We start from the raw sequence: 21322 nt of genomic DNA on the forward strand, positions 1-21322 counted from the left end.
GAAAAATAAAATAATTTCGACTCATCCCTCAGTTTGTAAAAACAAACCAAATTTGTGTTTAATATAATGTACTTACAAAGGAAACACACTGAGTGTGTTAGCATGAGGCAGATGCGATTAAAATTGCTTACCAATCCTGTTGGTCCAAATTGAATATTCTTTTATTATTTACTCACCCTCATGCCATCCAAGATGTGTATGAATTTCTTTCATCTGCAGAACAGAACTGAAGATTTTTAGAAGAATATTTCAGCTCTGTAGGTCCATATAATGCAAGTGAATGGTGACCAAAGCTTTGAAGCTCCAAAAAGCACACAAAAATAGCATAAAAGTAATCCATACCACTGCAGTGGTTTAATCCATGTCTTCTGAAATGATCCAATCAGTTTTGAATGAGAACAGACCAAAATGTAACTCTTTTATCACTATAAATCTTGACGTCAGTAGTCTCTCAGTGATCATGATTTCAAGCTCAATTACACTTCCTATTTCGCTATCTGGCGCTCTGCACATGCATCAAGCACTAGGAAGTGTAATCAAGCTTGAAATCATGATCGTGCCCAGAGACTGCAACTGCAAGATATACAGTGAAAAAGGAGTTACATTTTAGTCTGTTCTCAACCGAAATTAATTCGATCGCTTAAGAACACATGGATTAAACCACTGGACCACTCATGGATTACTTTTACCTTGCCTTTATGTGCTTTTTGGAGCTTCAGAGTTTTGATCATCATTCACTTGCATTCTTTGGACATACAAAGCTGAGGTGTTCTTCTGAAAATCTTCATTAGTGTTCTGCAGGTTTTCTTTTTTGTTTTTTGTTTTTTACTGAAATGACTCACTTTTTTGCATTTGATTAGGATATCAGTAATTCACTCTAATTTGGAAACATACAAACAACCACGATATTAGCAGCCAAGCAGATTTGTAACCATTAGGCTACCATATGAGTTGGCTATTGTATTTCTTTAAAGGAATAGTTCATCCAAAAATGAAAATTCCATCATACTTAAATCACCCTCATGTCCTTCCAAATCCTCATGTCTTTATTTTTCTGCAGAACACAAAAGGAGATATGAATACTGTAGGCCATCTTTTTAGTACAAGGGCAGTTGATAGTGACTCACTTTTTTAAAAAACAAAACAAAAATTATCATAAAGGTAATCCATGTGGCTTGTGCATCATATCCCAAGTCTTCTGTGGGGGCTGTGATATTTAAAACATCTTCTTTTGTGTTCCTCATAAAAAAGTCATACAGGTATGAAACAACATGATGGGGGAGTGAATTATGACTTTTAATTTTAGGATTGTAATTTTTGGGTGAATCATTCCTTTAAAATAAAACCTCAAATTCACCCTCCCCAGACTCCAGTGCCCTCTCCACGAAAACAGCTCAAGCCCCAACCTGATCCCAAGACCAGCTCCCCCCCTCAAGCAGATCATGAGCAGTCGATCGGTCTGGTGGAAGAAGCTCTGGAGAGGTCGCTGATGAAGTCGCCCACTCGCAGGGACAGTTACAGCGACAGCACAGACAATGACGAGCTGGAGGAGGCTTTCAGTCCCGCTAACCTGGAGCAGGTCAGCCAAGCCTGGGACCGCAGTCTCTACCAGACCCCCATGTCTACCAAATTCAGTCAATATGAGAGCACCAATCTGGAAGACACCGTACGATCAGCGTATTACTCACCCAGACAGTCCATGTCTAGACCAGAGGTCAAAAAAAGGTCAGCAATTCATCCTTGGGTCATAAGACTACTTAAAAAATAAGGGGATTTGCTGGAGATATATATATATATATATATATACATTAAAATTATATATATGTAATAATATAGATATATATATGACAGCTGCCTATAGAAAATATAAGACTACTGCCAATAGAAATATTATTCAAGAAAGGGTGTTCACACTTTGATCCTCTTAAATAGAACCAGACTAAATAAATGTAAAAAATTCAACGAAACTATGAAAAAAAAAAAAAAAAAAAAAAAAATATATATATATATATATATATATATATATATATATATATATATATATATATATATATATATATATATATATATATATATATATATATATATATATATATATATATATATATATATATAGTATATGTTCACTGTATCTGTTTTTTGTCCAGTTTAGGGTCTCAGCCCACTTTTCAATTTATTTTGAAATTGAGCCCACTTGATTTCGATTTTATTTTGATTTATTGTTTAGCCCTATAGTGCCCCACTATGCATATGCACATAAGACACAAGCATAAAGTAACAACAAATTTCACTAGAAAAGGAAAAGTATTGGAAAAAACACAAACCAAGAGGTACCTGTGCATTTTCTTAGGAAAAACAAACAAAAACCGATTAGACTATTTAAAAAGAAGAAAAAAAAAATCTTTTTTTTTTAATATCAAAGTAATCAAATACAAAATGAGGAAAAAAAACAGTTTATAATTACAGACTTTGTTTAAAATTTCTCAATTAAAGACGCTGACTACCACACCTGGAGTCGCAAGTTCGAATCCAGGGCGTGCTGAGTGACTCCAGTCAGGCTTCCTAAGCAACCAATTGGCCTGGTTGCTAGGGTGGGTAGAGTCACATTGGGTTAACCTCCTCGTGGTCGCTATAATGTGGTTCTCGCTCTCAGTGGGGCACGTGGTGAGTTGTGCGTGGATGCCGCGGAGAATAGCGTGAAGCCTCCACATGCGCTAGGTCTCCGCGGTAACGCGTTCATCAAGCCATGTGATAAGATGCGCAGATTGACTGTCTCAGATGCGGAGGCAACTGAGATTCATCCTCTGCCACCCGGATTGAGGCGAGTCACTATGCTACCACGAGGACCAAGAGCGCATTGGGAATTGGGCATGCCAAATTGGGGAGAAAAGGGGAGGAAATTCCCCTCCCCAACCTGTTCTTACATAAACAGACTTGTTAGTCATTTCATAAAATGGAGCCCTGGTTACTGAGTTCAGGTGGGAATGGGTCTAATTTTCTCCTGTGGGGAATGTCTTAGTCGGTCTAGATCATGTGACTGTGTATGTGTTATACAACACTGCGGAAAACAGCAAGGAGACTGTTGTTTATGCTGGTGAATGCAGCGATGTGATAAAGATCAGTCAAAACAAGCCTGATTTTATTTATTTAATTTTTATTTGTATTTTTGTACTGCAGAAGACCATGGTGACAATCTCTATCACCATAAATAATAATAAAATAATAACAGGAAAATATTGATCATTGAAATTGAAATTGTCATTAGGCTTGAAAAGTCACTGAAAGTTACATCAGTTTCCTCACTTTCTAGTTTTTATTTCTCATTTTCAATGTGAATTTCATAAACTCCCTCCATGTATTCAATAATTGAAAAACAAAAAAGTTACTCTTTATTTCAATATTATTTTATTTAAATTATTTTAAAGAAATGGCTAAAAAGTGGGGACAAATATCTACAAATTTTATTGTATGTAAATTATTAAAAATGTAATTTAATTTAATTTAGATATTTGTGTCCACTTAGAGCAGCTCAGCATGTTCAAAATGCTGAAATTCAAAATTGTAAGTTTTCATTAGGGCATGTTTCTTACTTGTGTTCTATTTCCTGTCTGCGTCATCATCTACTTCCTCCTCATCTTCATCCTCCATCATTCAGTGATCTGGACAGCTCTGCAATGCGCATGTCGTCTTCTCCTGCCCTGCCTGAAGGTGGTGTCCTGAGCCCCAGTCCGGACCCTCTTCCTCCACCCAGTCTCCCAGACCACGCCCATGAGGAGGAGTTTATCCCTGTAAGACCCAGGGGTTCTATATTGTAAAACATTAAATAGCTCTGTTTTTTTTTCTTTTTTTTTTTAAGTTAATGTGGTAAAACACTCTAATTTTCAGTCTAATTTTCTGATCTGTTTCTGATCTGGATTTGTAATTCTAATGGAATGTCCTGCATGGATTGTTGGTCTTTCAAAGTCACTGTATGAGCCAATGTGTGACCTCTCGACCATTTTCATTTTCAGGAGGTGGAGCTGAAGGTCACTCTGGTGAAATCTGATAAAGGAAGTTTAGGCTTCACTCTCACTAAAGGAACAGACAACAACTGCTACATCCATGACATCATCCAGGATCCTGCTAAAGGAGATGGCAGACTGCGGCCTGGGGATCGCATGATAATGGTACAACATTACTGAGACTTGGTCAGGGCGGAATTCTTAATTATATATAAGAGTTATAAATGCTCGGTAGAACAGATTTCCCAAACAATCTGTCAAACTGGTGGTCCCACCTCAAACTCAATTTTTTTGTGTGGGACTGGATGGGCCTCTCAAACGAACAGAGCGATATTTTGAAAGCACCACAGTGTTTACACTCCTCAGGAAGTAGGACTTCTAGTAGTCTCTGCATGTTGAACAGGGTTAGGAGAAAGTATACAAACTAGGGCTGTCGATTTAATGCATACAAAATAAAATAAAATAAATGCAATTAATCATGCCCCCAGACCTTTGTAAGGAATATATCTACCACCGGAGCAAGTCAAGCTTGAAGTGCCTCCCGTTTTCAGCAGGGGGCAGTAAGCGAAACTCCAGCTGTGCAGACAACAAACCATACCCAGGCTTGCTTGACACTAGCAACAGCACAACATGAGGATGCATTCTTGCGTTTATACACAGCTGGAGAGTGCGCAACAGTCTGGTTCCGGAAGTAAAAATCACATTCATTTGTTCCATAGACTAATTGATTTTCAATAATAACTTACAAACCTTTAAGACAGACCTACCTTGAGCTTCGTGGTTGTTCATCGATGGTATGTACTTCCGTTGAAACAATCAGTCTGCATTATGCAAAATGTTGTTTGATAGCGGAATCCCTGGTAAACAACTACACTACCCATGGTACAGCGGAGAACGTTTCACCAATGTGCAAATGTGTAAATTGACGCTTCCTTAGAAAAGCCCTCATAAAAAATCTATTTCAGACAAGATTGCCGAATTCATTTGCAAAATTGATTGCTGTGGACTGTACGCCAATGATAGGCTTTTGTTCAGTGATAAACAATATATACCTTATGACATTTGTTGTAAGGTCTTATCAATGCTTTACTCTTCTGCCACAATAAAATAATGTATTTTAGTTATCTGAATTATTATATATCAATAATAATATATATTGTATTTATAATTATTTAAATATAACTATTATAATTATTTAATCAATATACTGTTTATTAAATTATTGCTATTTGAGGGCCTTTCTCAGCTAATATTTGCATGGGCGATTAATTGTGATTAATTTGATTAAGTAATCAGCATATCATGTAAATAATTCAATAAAAAATTTCAGCGATTGACAGCGCTAATTCTAACATCAAAAACTTTGCACACATCAGCCTTAACAAAGGACAAAATTATCATAAAGATTGATTATATTTTTAAAGATGAAAATGTGGTGTAGTCTGTAAAATTTATTTATAAACCCATTGTTTTGCATTTCTGTTTCTCTTTCTAAATTTTAGGTGAATAACACAGACGTGTCTGGTATGAATCACACAGAGGTGGTGAACCTGGTGCGTGCCGCCCCCAATGTCGTGGACCTTGTGGTGGGCCGCGTTCTAGAACCACCCAAACCACCAATAGAGGCCCATCTTCTGCCTGACATCTCATTTCAGTGCCACGACGAGTCTCTGGGTAATTTCTTCATTATGTTCATTGTACATTATCCTGTTATAGGTGCATTCAGTAATTTGGGGCTAATTTAAAAGGTTTTACACAATAATAAATGAATTGTGTATATGTGAAGAGTGATCTGAATGGTGTACACTCACATGTGAGGAAGACTGTACTCATAATAGTTGAGTAATTCTATAAAAAGTGTTTTTATTATACATGGTGCGGGTCACCCCTTCAGTGTGTTTCACCATGTTGAAATGACATGGTCTGCTGTGTTTCACTCAACGTCAAAGAAGAAAATCCTTGTGCTCCTTGGCTGCCGCCTATGTAGAGACGTGTCTATGCTTAGCGCAGTGTTGTTTGGTGACGCGAAGAGCAAAAAGAACACAATGAAACGTACTATTATCATGCTTTAGAAGCAGAGACAAAAGGAGATTCAGTAGCTGTACTACTGAAGAAGCAAAAAAGGTCCAGTGCAAGATGACAGACAGACCAGCAAAGACAAGAAACTAGAGTAAAATCGGTACAGCATACACAAGGTGGAAAGATTTGATGATGGAGAAAAACATGGGTAGTGATGCCGATGTTGCTTCTTTTTTGTTGGACAGGTAAGACATTATTAATTGTTTAGACCATGCACTCTCTAAAATAGTATCAGTGGAATTTACAGAAAACTCATACAAGTTTCCCTTAAAATTTCGTGTGTAGTCAATGTATGTTAGTAATTGACAGTTTTCATCTGTGTTTACAAATGCAACTGGAAAGCAACATGTAATTTTATTGTCTTTATCACAGCTATAGTAAGGGGGGCCCATCTACCTCCACCTCTATGAAACGGCATACGTCTTCATTCGTTTAGTAGCTTGGCACAGCGATTGTTGTGGATTTTGAGTAAACCAAGACATGGTTTGCTTGGAAACAAAACGAGTTCTTCAAATACAGTATTCATGGACATGCTAAATTTGATCATCAAAAACAATTCTAATCTTTCCTTTACCGTGACATTCTGTATCGCTAGATAATAGAGGTTTATTTAATGCTAAGCATTTCTCTAATAAAGGTAATAACTGTCTTTAGAAATAACGTGAAACATAGACAGTCTTCAAAGATTATTGATATATGAGGGACAATAATAATCTGTCCTTAACTGTAGAAGTCTGATCTCTTGAATTCTGAAGTTTGTTTTTAGGCAAAGCAATTATATTATAATAGTAATAACTAACTTTAGAAATGACCTCGAAATGATATTCCAGAGCTGGCAGGAGCAGCAGAGATGATCATGCTGATCCATGTCGATAGATGGCAGTACAGCGTCTGACACCACTGTCGTATCGGTACTTAAAGTACATGAAGAAGAGCAATGCTAACGCTAGCTAGAGAACTACTGAATGCCCCCGTAATTATCTAGAATCAGCCTGATAACATGACAAACACAACAACAAAATTACAATATTTAGATTTTATTATAAATCTACAATCCTAGTTAATGTAACACGTCTTTTAATATGTCATCTAATTTTAGTTCACTCGCATCCAGGTCTTTTTCTCTAACCAGTTTGTTGTGCTACAAAGTGTTGTTTTCGCTTTTATGTTTAAACTGGGTACTCCTGAGCTCCTATCCATCTATCAGAAGTTTTATGCTCATCATATATATTCAGTATAATACCAGAGTCTTCCAAGGCCATTTGTACTACAGTAAGCTAACCGTTTTAAATCAAAAGATGACGCAATTACCTTACGTTGATATGAAAAAGAGTCTGCAGAGTGATACAAGAGCTATCAAAGTAGCACCAGTATGTTGGAAACTGCTTGTCCACCAGTTGAGACAGTGGTGAAACATACAGATTATCTGTCATTATACTAAATATTTGACCATGCAATTCCATGATTGACCAGTCCGAATCAAGCATACAGGAGAGCCATTTAACGACAGAGAATATTGTGATGGATCTTTTCCACATCTGTTGAAATTGGTGTTCTTGGAACCTCCTAGAATCCTACTGATCATGTAAAACAGCAGTTGATTTGTAGATTCCGCTGGGTTTGACCAGTGCTGGTGGAGCATTAGTGTTATCTGACTGTCAGAGGTCAACAGGACCTTACTGGGTCACGCAAAGACACAATATCCATCAGTATAAACAAAGTCCACCTGCGCTTCACTGAAAAGGAAGAGCTCATGGGGTTAGACAACAAGATTTCAGCTTACTGAGAGACAAAAGCTAAAGAAAATAAGACAGCCCGTGCTTATTCTCTGCTTTTAAAAAGGAGCAAGCACTGTTAGGTTTAGCACAGCTCGATCACACGGATGTATACAGCTGATAAAAGTGTTTGTTTTCTGGGTGTGTGTGGCCATCTCTTGTAGGGCTGGTTCTTGATGGAGGAAGTGACAGTGGGTTGGGCGTGCTGTATGTAAAAGACATTATCCCTGGGTCTGTAACCTCTACAGAAGGCAGTTTGAGACACATGGATATCATACATTACATCAACGGAGCTCCGACACAGGATCTGACTTTAAGTGAGAGCTGCAGACTCCTTCAGCTGTCATCGAGGAATCTAACGCTCAAAGCCACCAGGTGAGTTATAGACATATATGACGTGACAGTGATGATGGCTTCATACTCGAGAGAAATCAGAAATATCACAACAAAGTTAATCCAAAGATTATAATCGGATGAACTGTTGGAACAGTTGGCACTATAAAACAGAAAAGATACTTTTTGATAGACGTTTTTGTCAGCTGTTATTAAAGCATTTATTACTTCTGGACGGATGCTACTGTCTTAACTCTGTATGTCAGTAGGAATGGAAAGCCTGTTTTTCCAGGTGAAGAGGAGATGTCATTACTGAACAATAACATCAGTCCTAAAGTCTCTCAGAGTATGAACGGTGAGCTTACTGAAACGTATTAAAAGTTCCTCATGATCTGTAATCCTTGTGGTCAGTGCAGGTGCTGCGGTGTGTTGAGCTGTCATGCTCGTGGGCGTGGTCGTGTTGCCATGCTGGTCCCCTCTCTTCACACACCTTGATTTCCTGTATCTCTAGTCTCTACTACTGTGTCTGTCAGTTAAATGGGGGGGGGGGACTTCATTCTCTCTCTTCTATTCTATTTTAAATGTTCCAAACTGTTGTAGCATTTAATTTATTTGTTTTCTTTTATATAATGTTAGTTAAGGTATCTAACTCACGAGAGTGAGTGAGTGCGTGCATTGGTTTGTTTGTTAATTTGCTCATTTTTGTTTGTTAGTTTAGTTTTTTGTTTGTTGTTAGTGTTATTTGTTACTTTGTGTATAGTTAGTTTGTTTGCTAGTTTGATCGTACGTTTAGTTTGTTAGTTTTTAGCGTATTTGTTAGTTTGTAGTTAGTTTTTTTTTGTTTCTGTAACGAGTCAGGAGAGAATGGAGGATCTAAATGCTGCGTCTTTAATAAACAAAAGAAAACCAGATAACTCGGAACATAAAGAAACAAAACATGGGGAACAAACGTACAGAGTAAGGCATAATACATGCAAAGACTGACAGAGGAAAAGAGGAAAAACAAGGGCTTAAATACACAGGGGCAAACAAGGGAACAAGGAACACCTGTGGAAACAATCGGGGAAAACCAATCATAAAATGAAACTACAAAGGACTACAAAAACTAACAGGAAACAGGAACATAGGAACAAAACAAGAATTTCAACATAAAAGTCCATGCAAAAAAACAGGGAATATGTGACAGTTTCTTTGTTATTTTGTTAGTTTGCTAGTGATTTTGTTAGCTTCTTAGGTTGTTTGTTAGTTAGTTGGTTAGTTTATTAGTTTAAGTTTGTTAGTTGTTGTTTTTTTTAGTTTATAGTTAGTTTATTTTTTTATTTATTTTTTATTTGTTGCTTTTTTGTTTGTTTGTAGTAAGTTTATAGTTAGTTTTTATTATTTGTTAAGTTTGTTTGTTAGTTTATTTATTTGTTGGTTAGTTATCTTATTTGTTTGTCTGATTGTTTTAGTATGCTTGTTAGTTTATTTGTTTTTTAGCTTATTTGTTAGTTTGTTTGTTAGTTTTAGTTGCTACTTTGGTTGTGATTTATTTTGTTAGAGTTTGATTGTTAGTTTAGTTTTTTGTTTTTTTGTTAGTTAGCTTATGTGTTTGTAGTTTACAGTGAGTTTGTCTATTAGTTTGTTTTTAGTTTGCTTGCTTGCTTATTTATTATGTGTTTGTTTTTTAGCTTGTTTGTTGTTTTTTGTAAATTTGTTTGTTAGTGAGTTTGTTCGTTTCTTAGGTTGTATGTTAATTAGTTGGTTTGTTTGTTAGTTTGTTTGTTTATAGTTAGTTTGTCTGTTAGTTATTGTTATTGTTAGTTTGTTTGTTGGTTGGTTAGTTAGCTTATTTGTTGGTTAGTTATCTTATTTGTTAGTTTGTCTGATTGTTTTAGTATGCTTGTTAGTTTGTTTGTTAGGTTGTTTGTCAGTTTGTTGGTTAGTTTGTTTATTTATTTGTTAGTTTAGTTTGTTGGTTAGTTAGTTAGTTTTGATGCTCTAGTAGCAGTACTACTGTAACTCTTCCAGTTGTAAACAGAATAATATATTTTATGCCTCCTTTAACACTATGGCCTCATTTCCCGTTTGCTTTCTCTTTGTATCATAGGTTATCTCCATAGCAATGATCATAATGAAATAGAGGCCCTATCCGGTATCTGTCCTGCTGAGGTAAGAACCTGTACTACTTGTAGTAAATGATTACCTAATATTGATTTTATCTTTAAATACACCGACTTCAGAAACAAACATTCTCAGAATTGTGAGAGACATGTAGTGGTATGGGTGGTATTCTGTGTCTTGTGATATGGGATGTAAACAGCCTGAAACTTAAACTGAGGCAGGTCAGATTTCTTCAGTCTGTTACAATGAAACGGGTAAGGCCAGTTGGGCTCGTGTTTTAGGAAACACCTCAGTGAAAGGCTAACATTGGAACTAGTTCCGTCATTGAATGCTGAGTTAGTAATTATAATTACGGCTTCCTTTTATTTCACTCTCTTATATTTTGCATAGGAGCAGATTATAAAGCTGCAGTTGGAGAAACCGCCATCAGGGGGCCTGGGCTTTTCTGTGATTGGTGGAGAGAGGGGCATTTTTGTGAAGTCCATCACCCCTGGAGGCACAGCGGACACGGCGGGCACGTTACAAGTTGGCGATCGTTTACTAAAGGTACATTATTTGGGGGGGAGGTAATAATTTTTAGTCAAAATGAAGTCGTCAAATTTCAGAATCGCACTCATGAAAGCTAACTTTGCGCATTTGTGCGTGTACAGGTCAACGATGATCTGATGATCGGCGTGTCTCACTCTAAAGCCGTTACCACCATCCGTAAAGCGAAAGGCTTGGTGCACATGATCATTTCTCGTACACCTGATCAAATGCCCAACACGTACCTGGGTTTCCTGCCTCTCAAATCCAATGGCGTCAGCGGCAACAACGGTATGGCCTACATGTGAACAATCTTGTGTTTATTCATAAAGAAAAGTAAATGCACACCCACAACTCAAACTTGTAGAGTGTAAGGTTACATTTGTCTTATTTAAAAGGGCCATATTTTACTCTTTATTTCTAAGTCCACTTACTATGTTAGTAAAGCTTTCTTGCACCACGCAAGTCATAGTTTAGTTTTACACAACCATTTTCCACCCTCTCTCTGTCACTACTGCTTTACCTTAAAGGGATAGTTCACTCAAAAATCTAAATTCTCTCATCATTTACTCACCCTCATGCCATTCCAGATGTGTTTGAATTTCTTTCTTCTGCTGAACACAAACAAAGATTTTTAGAAGAATATCTCAGCTCTGTAGATCCATTCAATGCAAGTGAATGACATTGACAAAATATTGAAGCTCCAAAAAGCACATAAATGCAGCTTAAAAGTAATCCATAAGACTCCAGTGGTTAAATCCACTACTTCAGTGGCGATATTATAGGTGTGGGAGAGAAACTTATCAACAAACAGAACAATATTTAAGTCCTTTTTTACTGTAAATCTCCACCTTTGACCAGCTCCGACCAGTAGGTAGCAATATGCACAAAGAATGTGAATCGCAAAAAAAACAAAAGAAGAAGAATTTGGAAGTGAAAGTAGAGATTTGTTGCAAAAAGGACTTAAATATTGTTCTGTTTCTCACCCACACCTATGTTGCCTCTGAAGGCATGGATTTAACCACTGGAGTCTTATGGATTACTTTTACTGCCTTTGTGCTTTTGGAGCTTCATAGTTGGCCACCATTCACTTGCACTGAGTGGACCTACAGATATTCTTCTAAAAATCTTTGTTTGTGTTCTGCAGAAGAAAGAAAGTCATACATATTCTGATGTGGCCTGAGGGTAAGTAAATGAGAGAATGTTTTTATTTTTTGGTGAACTATCCCTTTAAGGACATCTACATGTAACCCCAAGGAAAATTAATATTTTTTTCATTATATAATACGTATTGATCTCAATGGTACTGTTTGTACTGCCTCAGACGTGAGTGAAGACAGTGGCGTCAAGACCAAACTCCAGACACCGTCCGAACAGAGCAAGAGCAACAATCCACCTCCCCTCCCTCCGATAGGTACTCTACAAAAAATATCATACGACACAGTCTAGTTTAGAAGATTGTATCTGTAATCTAGAGTATCTCTATGTCATGTGCAGATATGCTCAAAATTGTGCATATGTGTTATAGACTATGACACTGGCTCTCTAGAGAAACTGAAGGAAACAGAAGGAAGTGTCAACCTATCAGAGGACACAGATTGTGATGACTCTTCTTTGCCGGAAGACTCTCCAGAGGTACCACCGTCAGCCTATATTATTTAAAATAATTAAAATATTTTTACAGCAAGCTCTGCAGCTCTGGTTTTGGTCATTTAAATGCTTAAATATGGATTTTTAATTGATGGATGTATAGTACATGTTATTATAAGCTCTTGTTTATTTGGGTAAAGTGCATAGTTTAAAGATTTAATTGTATTTATTTAATTTATTTTGCTAATTGCTCAAATTTTAACAAAAATAAATAGGGATAGTAAAAGTATTTTTGACAAATATGTTTAAAATGATGTGCACTCACATGAGATGAAGACTGTATTCATGCAGTATATCTAAAAAAATCCCCTGTAATTGGATGCTTTCATTTGTGGAATAAATTAATTGTGGCTGACTGAAAATAGTGCATTTTTACAATAACATCAATAACTGAGAAATTTTGCTTTTGTGTGTGTGGATGCATTCATGCCACTAGGTGGCAGGGCACCATAAACAGAAATGTTACTGAGTGGACCTTTGTTTATCCGTGGCAGGATCTGTATTACAGGGCCAGAAATTAACTTTTTTTATTATTATTATTATGGGGCAATATTTGCATCCTGGATCTGATTTTAAGGGGCATTTTTTACTTTGTGATTCCATTTAAAACACACACACACACACACACACACACACACACACACACACACACACACACAGAACATTATAGAAAATATATCAGATGTTACAAATAAAAAAGACCCTACCTACATTTTGAATTGCGGGTGCATTTTTGTCACTTTAGTGGCATTTTTTGGCCACAAGTCCCCATAAATTTCGGACCCTGCTTTATTATAGTATGTTTTTGTCTCTTTAGACCTCTCGGAAGGCAGACTGGAAAGAACATGTTGATTATCCACTGAACGACAGGTGAGAGAGATATAAACTAGAGCCCGACCGATATGGGATTTTTGAGACCGATACCAATTTTAGAGGGGGAAAATTCACCGATTACCGATATAGTTCATTTTTGAGCTGGAATGAAAACCGATTTTGCAACGATATGACTATGCAAAGGTGCTCAGAAGGCTGCTTTCTTAAATATTTTTATCAAAGAATATTTGCCATTATTATTATTATACACTGTCAACAAATTCTAGAAATGAACACTGAGAAAATAAAGAATAAATAAAAATACAATAAATAGCTTAAAAAACATCAGTACTGTATGTTTAATATCAGTAAGTTGCTGACCATTAAAATAAAGAATAAATTCAAATAAAATAAATAGCTAAATAAACATCAGTGCTGTTTAGTATCAGTCAAATGCTGACCATTAAAATAAAGAATAAATAAAATAAATAGCTAAATAAACATCAGTACTGTTTAGTATCAGTCAAATGCTGACCATTAAAATAAAGAATAAATAAAAATAAAATAAATAGCTAAATAAACATCAGTGCTGTATGTTTAGTATCAGTCAAATGATGACTATTTTAATACTGCCAGTCAATTAGGGGCAGTTTCAGGGAAACTTTCAATGGTGGAAAACCATACTTTTAAATATTACATTTTATAAATGCAACGACTGGAATTGTTCGGTTGAAGGGGGTATCAAACTGTGAATCCTGAACAAAACAGTTTGGTGAATACATGTTTACACATTAGCTTCCACTCAGCTGACAAGCAATAAAAGTAGCTACGTGGTTATCTAGTTAGCTATAAGCTCGTTGTCACAGAGAGTAAAAGATGGACCAGCATTGCGTCTCACCAAATAAGTAACAACATAGCGGGAAATCAACACTGAACAGACACAATCCACCACCGCACAATCCGTTGTCTACTGAGCTGCAAAAAGATGCTCTGATGTTTACCTTTCAATCTGCTACATTACTGACTGCACTGACAAAATATAGCTGGCTAACAGCAAATAGACATGAATGACATGGTTGTCAGGGACAGGGTTAACGTTATATTAGTTATATTGAAAAGGGAAAATGATGGGGTCATTGTTTATTAACTTTCCAGTATGTATTTCACAAACTAGTTAGCAATTTACCGAGAAGACGCTGCTCAACTCTGCACCGCTTAACTCCTAACTACCATCAGCTCAGAGTCAGCTCTGTAAACAATGGAGTCGGCACGCGCTCTGCTGGACAAACTACTTAATGACACCAATTCTGAAGCATTGTTTTCTGCATTATATGTTCTGAAAAAAGTTTTCATATCTGCGCATGTCGGTAAACATATACACCGATACCGATATATCAATGAAAGGCTAATATCGGCCAACCGATATATCGGTCGGGCACTAATATAAACCATCACATTCAATTTTACAACCCTCTTGTCAGTGCTGAAACTGAAACTTACAACTACATCCCCAAAAAATAAATCCCTACCTTTCTTTTAGCTGACAGGTGTTTTTTTTTTTTCCTGATTTGACTGAGCAAACCTTTGCTCTCTTCTTAGTGCCCAGCAGTCACCATCAGGTCAGCTGGATGAAGATGAGATCACGTGGGGAAGTGACGAGCTGTCCATAGAGAACATTAAGTCTAAATTTACCGAAGGTCGGTCGCCAGTAACCTGTTTTTCCATTCAAGTTTTTACAGACAAATGCAACATTTATCGTGTTTTACTGTGTGTGTGCAAATTTGTTTTAAGGTCGGTTTGTTGCGATTCATGATTAAGATGATTAAATGATTAAGACTGTGATGCTTAGGTTGGGTTAATGTAATGAAGAATTTTAAATGTTTTACCTTAAGGTTCATTTAAATTAGGGATGGGCATTTCAAGGAAATATGGAGTCAAGTATTCTGACACAAAAAACGAGTATTCGATTACTTGAAATTTTGAATTTAAGTTTAACCTTAAACCTTTATATACCTGCTTGTCCTATAAAAATGAGCACATCATCTAGATTCAAAAATGCCAAAAAAACCAAAACTATATATATATATATATATATATATATATATATATATATATATATATATATATATATAATATATATACATATATATAATATATACATTTGCACTCACACATTGAAACATACTTTGACAGTCTTCTGAAGTGATACAATCACTTTAAAAATGACAGAATGTTATTTTTGGGCGAACTATTTCTTTTTAAAAATGTCATGCATCCACAGTGCCAACCAATGCATTGAGTTATTAACAGCCAGGTTTAGGTCAGAGAAGCAGTTTCATTGTTGCCCACGGTAGGCAAAGGCAGAAAGGAAAATCAAATTGCAATATTCGAGTAGTGTTTTTACTAGTCAAATATATAAAGGGTTCATTGCATGCCTTTTTTATTTTAATATGTTCCTTGAGGTTCACTTATAATATTAGGAAAGTTTTTTGCACAAAGCATATATAATATTTGTAATACATGATCATTTTCCACCCTCATTCTGACCCTCTGTCAAAAAGGCTTGGTTTTGGTGCTGCTGAAGTGATAAGGTAAAGTAGGCATTGATGTGTTGTTGTGGAGGTGGTCAGATGCAAATGTCTACCACAGTGTGACATCATAATGTGGAGAAAGTAGCGAACGAGTCGTTTTGGCAGCTTGGTTTCAAAAAATGCTTTTTTTTCAATGAGGAGGAAGTTTAAAGTTCTGAAACTTAAAGTGTGTTTTTATAATACAATGACCTCTTAAGCTGACTGAGTTTCTTTGTCTCTCAGATGGACCAATTGTTACAGAGGATGAGTTGACATCTCTTGCACTGGTTAAAGTAGTTCCTGACAGTCATTATACGTCCACTGAGCTCAACACTGTGGTCCGCATGATGAGGGGTCTACTGGAACAGAAAGTTCCTCTGCAAGAGTTTGAGGTACTCAATATACAGTATATTTCAATGGATTAATTTTAGTCTATCGGTCCAAGTCCTGTTTAACACTGATTTGCAAATGCACCAGTAAAACTTAAGAAATTAAATTGCTAGAAAGACTATGTAACCTAGTTTAATTTATTTGTATGTGCAAATATTCTTTCTCCAAAGAATCTGCAAAATTTGCAGCCCTTAGATGACTGTCTAATCGGCCAGAGCAAAGAGAACAAGAAGAAAAACCGCTACAAAAACATTGTTCCATGTAAGTTTTGAATAAATGAACTTTTTCGCCTCCTCCACCAATTTTCTGCAGGAAAAACTGACAGTAGTTAATGGATCCTTTAAGGAAAATGTATCTGATCTTTTTTCTGTTTATTTTCACGCTCGCTCTGTCATTTTTCAGTCGACACAACTAGGGTCATGTTGGGAAAGGATGGCGGCTACATAAACGCCAACTTCATCAAGATGCCAGTTAAGGACGAGGATTTCATGTACATTGCGTGCCAGGGGCCACTGCCCACCACGCTGGGCGACTTTTGGCAGATGGTTTGGGAGCAGAAGTCCAATGTGATCGCCATGATGACACAGGAAGTGGAGGGAGGGAAGGTGAAATGTCAAAGGTACTGGCCCGACACGCCCCGTTCACCCGAAATGGTGGATGACCGTCTTCAGATCACGTTGGTCAAAGATCAGCACCTGGACAACTTTGTTATTCGGCTCATAGAGGTCAAAGACATCCAGGTGAGAGACAGTTTGACTCGTGGGTTATATATAACCCTAAATAACTCTAACCGTATCATCAACATATACGTGTATATATATATATATATATATTAGTTTTTATTAAAATGTAATGCCTTTTCCCATCTTTGAAATGACTTTTCTTTCTTGCTGACACAATCAATGTCATGTGGTTGTGGAATAATAATAATATTAACCAATGATATAACTGCCTAACTTTCATTATCTAATCAAATGCGATGACTTTAAGTCCCACCCTGCATTACTTCCCACTAAATATTGTGTTTCACTTGGAAATTTGTCACTTTATGAATATTAAATATGTTGCATTAAATGAGGTTCTCTATTTGTCTCGGCTCTAGGACCCACTTTTTATTAGTTGGCCTTAACTTTTATGTACTTAACCATTAGTTACAATGTACTTATTATGTAAATACATGTTGTTGCATTGTAATTACATTTAAAGTACTTGCATTTCATTACATTTGTAGTTACACTGTTAACTTTACCCCTAACCCAACTGTTACCCCAAAACCTAACTCTAACCCCTAATCCTAATCCTACCCGTACCTCAACCTCAGTAGCAGCAAATGTGATAATTTTGTAGAGCAACATGTAGTTACACAGTAAATACATAGTTTTGTATGTATTAAATGTTAGTACATAGTAGTTAAGGCCACCTAACATAAAGTGTTACCAATACACTTTTAAACACACATACTACTAAATATATCTAAATGTATTTCTTTTTTGATATTGTCTATTAGACCAATGAGATCCAACAAATCACACATCTGAATTACACTGGCTGGCCTGATCATGGCACTCCAACTCAACCTGAACAGCTCCTGACCTTCATTTCCTATATGAGACATATCCACCAATCAGGCCCCATCATCACCCACTGCAGTGCTGGGATTGGCCGATCAGGAACACTCATTTGCATAGATGTGGTTCTTGGCCTCATCAGTAAAGATGCAGATGTACGTTTCAGTATTTTAATAATTATTTTCTTTCTGACTTATATTGCAATGGTATGTTTTGTATTATAATAAACTACAAGAAAATGTGTCTACCTGTCCTAAAGCACGCAAAGACTGTACTTATTTATGTTGCTGGCAACACTTTCATTGATAATTAAGAATTTCCCTACCACCTCTGGAGTCGCAAGTTCAAATCCAGGGCATGCTGAGTGAATCCAGCCAGGTCTCCTAAGTAACCAAATTGGCCCACTTGCTAGGGAGGGTAGAGTCACATGGGGTAACCTCCTTGTGGTCGCTATAATGTGGTTCTCGCTCTCGGTGGGGCACATGGTGAGTTGTGCGTGGATGCCGCTGAGAATAGCATGAAGCCTCCACAAGCGCTATGTCTCTGCGGTAACACGCACAACAAGCCATGTGCTTGTTGCGTGGGTTGATGGTCTCAGACATGGAGGCAACTGAGATTTGTCCTCCACCACCCGGACTGAGGCAAGTCACTACACCACCATGAGGACTTAGAGCGCATTGGGAATTGGGCATTCCAAATTGGGGAGAAAAGGGGAGGGAAAAACAAAAACTATTTTCCATTACATTATATAATACTTAGTTCATTTAAGTGTGAAAATTATTAATCAAAGTTTCATAACATTCGTATTTGAATTTTCAAATTAACAAATTATGTTTTAAGCATAATGCAATGTTATAAATTAAAATCAAAATGTTACCTTGTTGCTTTTTTTATTTATTTGTGTGTTGATTTTTTAAATAATAAATTGTATGATCTCCCTTTCAATAGTTTGACATATCTGATGTGGTACGCACCATGAGACTCCAAAGGCAGGGCATGGTGCAAACAGAGGTAATGGTTTTACTATGAAGGTAAAATAGTGCCTAAATGATTTGCATGCGCACAAAATGTTTTGTAAAGGTGTAAATCAAGTTGCAAATGTAAGAAAAAAATATTAGCAATACTTTAATGCTTTGCATAAGTGTAATTCATGTGTTGTGAATCTGTAATTGCATATTAACACAAAGTAAATGTGGTCTGTGTTCTTCTGACTTCCTTTCTTTTTTTCACGCTTACACTTTTCGAACTGTTTTTGCACCTAAACATGGCCAAAAACATTGCAAACCTGCAATCAGCAATATGCAAGCAAAGAAAGGGTGTCAAAAACAGTGCCAAAAGTGTAAGTGTGAAAAAAAAAAAAAATGTCGTCGGAAGAATACACACCAAATTTATTTTGTGTTAATTACAAATTCAAAACGCATGAATTACACTTATGCAAAGCATTAAAGTATTGCTAATATTTTTTTCTTACACTTGCAACTTGATTTACAACTTTACAAAATGTTCTGTACGCATGCAATTTATTTTTGATTTACGCTTTCACAAATCTTACTCTGTGCATGCAAATTGTTCTATCAAGCTTGTAACTTCATTTAAGCTTTTACAAATCTTACTTTGCACATGCAAATCAGTTAGGCACTATTTTACCTTCATACTTTATGCTTTAAAATTAACTATGCATTTAAATGAAGTTTGCTATTGCATGTAACTTTTTCTGTGTTTGCTCTCCAGGAACAATACATTTTCTGCTATCAGGTCATCTTATATGTGCTCCGATGTCTACAAGCAGAAGAGAAACTCTCAGGATGAAAATGTGGACACTCTCTGCCTTTCTGCTGTCTTAAACAGGGTCAAATAACCGTGTGCATCAATCAACCAGAATATTTGGAAGCAGTTTCTTCTTTATTTTCTATGCGGGGCTTCAGCCTTGTCAGCACAAATTTGTCTTACGATGTTTTGGAAGTCAATGACGCATACAATTCTTACAAAATTTGGTGTATACTTATCGCTTACATTCTTGACCATTGGCTGGTACTTCTTAGAAACCATTTATTTTATCATTTTTTTTTTTTTTTTTTTTTTGTAAAACAGTTTTTAAAGATTCCTTGAAGATTACGGATCAAATATAAAATAAGTAATTTTTTTGTGGTACAAAATTATTCTTGTGTATTTTACATGAATCAATGCTGGAAATGTTGCCTTGACATAATATGAGACAGTATTTGCTTTATAAATCTTTTATAAATCACTGAGTGACAGAAGAAAGTAAAAGTGTTATATATAGTGTGATATTTATCTTTTAAAATCTGTTGATATGTTTTAAAGCTGTTACATACTGGACAATTTGTAAATAAAAGAATATCATGCCTTTTCCTTTAATTATTGCATTTCTCCATTCCATCTACTGTAATAAGTTATTAAAAATCAGTATATTATGAAAACCAAATGATTACCCACCTGTACACCTTTCACTTTATGAGCTACAATGGTTCTTTAAAGGAATATTCCGGTTCAATACAAGTTAAGCTCGATTGACAGCATGTGTGGCATAAAGTCGATTACCACAAAAATTAATTTAAACTTTTCTTTATTAAAAAAAAAAAAAGAAAAAAGAAAAATCAAAAATGTGGTTAACATTGAGACACTTACAATGGAAGTGAATGGGGCCAAATTTTGGAGGGTGTAAAGGCAGAAATGTAAGGCTTATGATTTTATAAAAGCACTTACATTAATTATTCTGTTAAAAGTCATGTATTATTTGAGCTGTAATGTTTAAATTGTCATTTGTACAGTTGTTTTAGTGTTTACGGCGTTACGTTGTCGTGGCAGCAAAGTTGTAAAATTGAATATAACTACACAGAATAGGTTAGTGATTTAATCACACGAAATCATATTAACACGCATATTGCTGGTCTTGTGGCTGTTCTTTTGATACTTTATTTTTTATTTATTTATTGTTACATTTACAGATTGGCCCCATTCACTACCATATTAAACGCCTCACTGTAACTCAGATTTTTTATTTATTTTTTTAAGAAAAGGACATTCAGTCAGGCTTCCTAATCAGCCAGTTGGCCCAGTGGGTAGAGTCACGTTGGGTTAACCTCCTCGGTTCTCACTCTCGGTGGGGCACGTGGTGAGTTGTGCGTGGATGCCGTGGAGAATCCACGCACAACGTGTGAAGTCTCTGCAGTAACATGCTCAACAAGCCAAGTGATAAAATGCGTGGATTGACAGTCTCGGATGCGGAGGCAACTGAGATTCGTCCTCTGCCACCCGGATTGAGGCGTGTCATTACGCCACCACCAGGACTTAGAGCGCATTGGGAATTGGGCATTCCAAATTGGGGAGAAAATAAAAAATAAAATTAAAAAAAGAAAGAAAAGGAGGGACGAGTCGAAATTAATATCTGTAGTAATAAACATTATGCCACAAGTGCTGTCAATTGACCTTAACTTGTATTGAACCCGCTGGAATACTCATTTAGTATTCTGTGTCATTTGGATGCAATCAAA

At 36.3% G+C, this 21322-nt stretch overlaps 1 protein-coding gene across 3 annotated transcripts in view; it reads left to right on the forward strand.

Moving 5' to 3' along the window:
• LOC127430761 (tyrosine-protein phosphatase non-receptor type 13-like) overlaps positions 1 to 20197 on the forward strand; it is a 101954-nt gene extending 81757 nt beyond the window's left edge. For 2 of the 3 annotated variants that reach the window (XM_051680785.1, XM_051680786.1), the window contains exons 31-49: positions 1367 to 1725; positions 3656 to 3788; positions 4011 to 4166; positions 5504 to 5675; positions 8020 to 8230; positions 8458 to 8543; positions 10278 to 10339; positions 10682 to 10837; positions 10942 to 11107; positions 12141 to 12230; positions 12345 to 12451; positions 13284 to 13336; positions 14879 to 14976; positions 16093 to 16241; positions 16410 to 16500; positions 16642 to 16979; positions 17747 to 17962; positions 18756 to 18818; positions 19539 to 20197. In XM_051680785.1, the coding sequence (XP_051536745.1) occupies positions 1367 to 1725; positions 3656 to 3788; positions 4011 to 4166; positions 5504 to 5675; positions 8020 to 8230; positions 8458 to 8543; positions 10278 to 10339; positions 10682 to 10837; positions 10942 to 11107; positions 12141 to 12230; positions 12345 to 12451; positions 13284 to 13336; positions 14879 to 14976; positions 16093 to 16241; positions 16410 to 16500; positions 16642 to 16979; positions 17747 to 17962; positions 18756 to 18818; positions 19539 to 19616 (2784 nt within the window). In that variant the 3' untranslated portion in view covers positions 19617 to 20197. Of the gene's footprint in view, positions 1 to 1366; positions 1726 to 3655; positions 3789 to 4010; positions 4167 to 5503; positions 5676 to 8019; positions 8231 to 8454; positions 8544 to 10277; positions 10340 to 10681; positions 10838 to 10941; positions 11108 to 12140; positions 12231 to 12344; positions 12452 to 13283; positions 13337 to 14878; positions 14977 to 16092; positions 16242 to 16409; positions 16501 to 16641; positions 16980 to 17746; positions 17963 to 18755; positions 18819 to 19538 lie in introns of all 3 variants that reach the window. The other variant, XM_051680784.1, reaches the window with a different exon arrangement.
• The last annotated feature ends 1125 nt before the right edge of the window (positions 20198 to 21322 follow it).

The sequence above is a fragment of the Myxocyprinus asiaticus genome, chromosome 40 (genome assembly GCF_019703515.2).
Source record: "Myxocyprinus asiaticus isolate MX2 ecotype Aquarium Trade chromosome 40, UBuf_Myxa_2, whole genome shotgun sequence".
NCBI lineage: Eukaryota > Metazoa > Chordata > Actinopteri > Cypriniformes > Catostomidae > Myxocyprinus > Myxocyprinus asiaticus.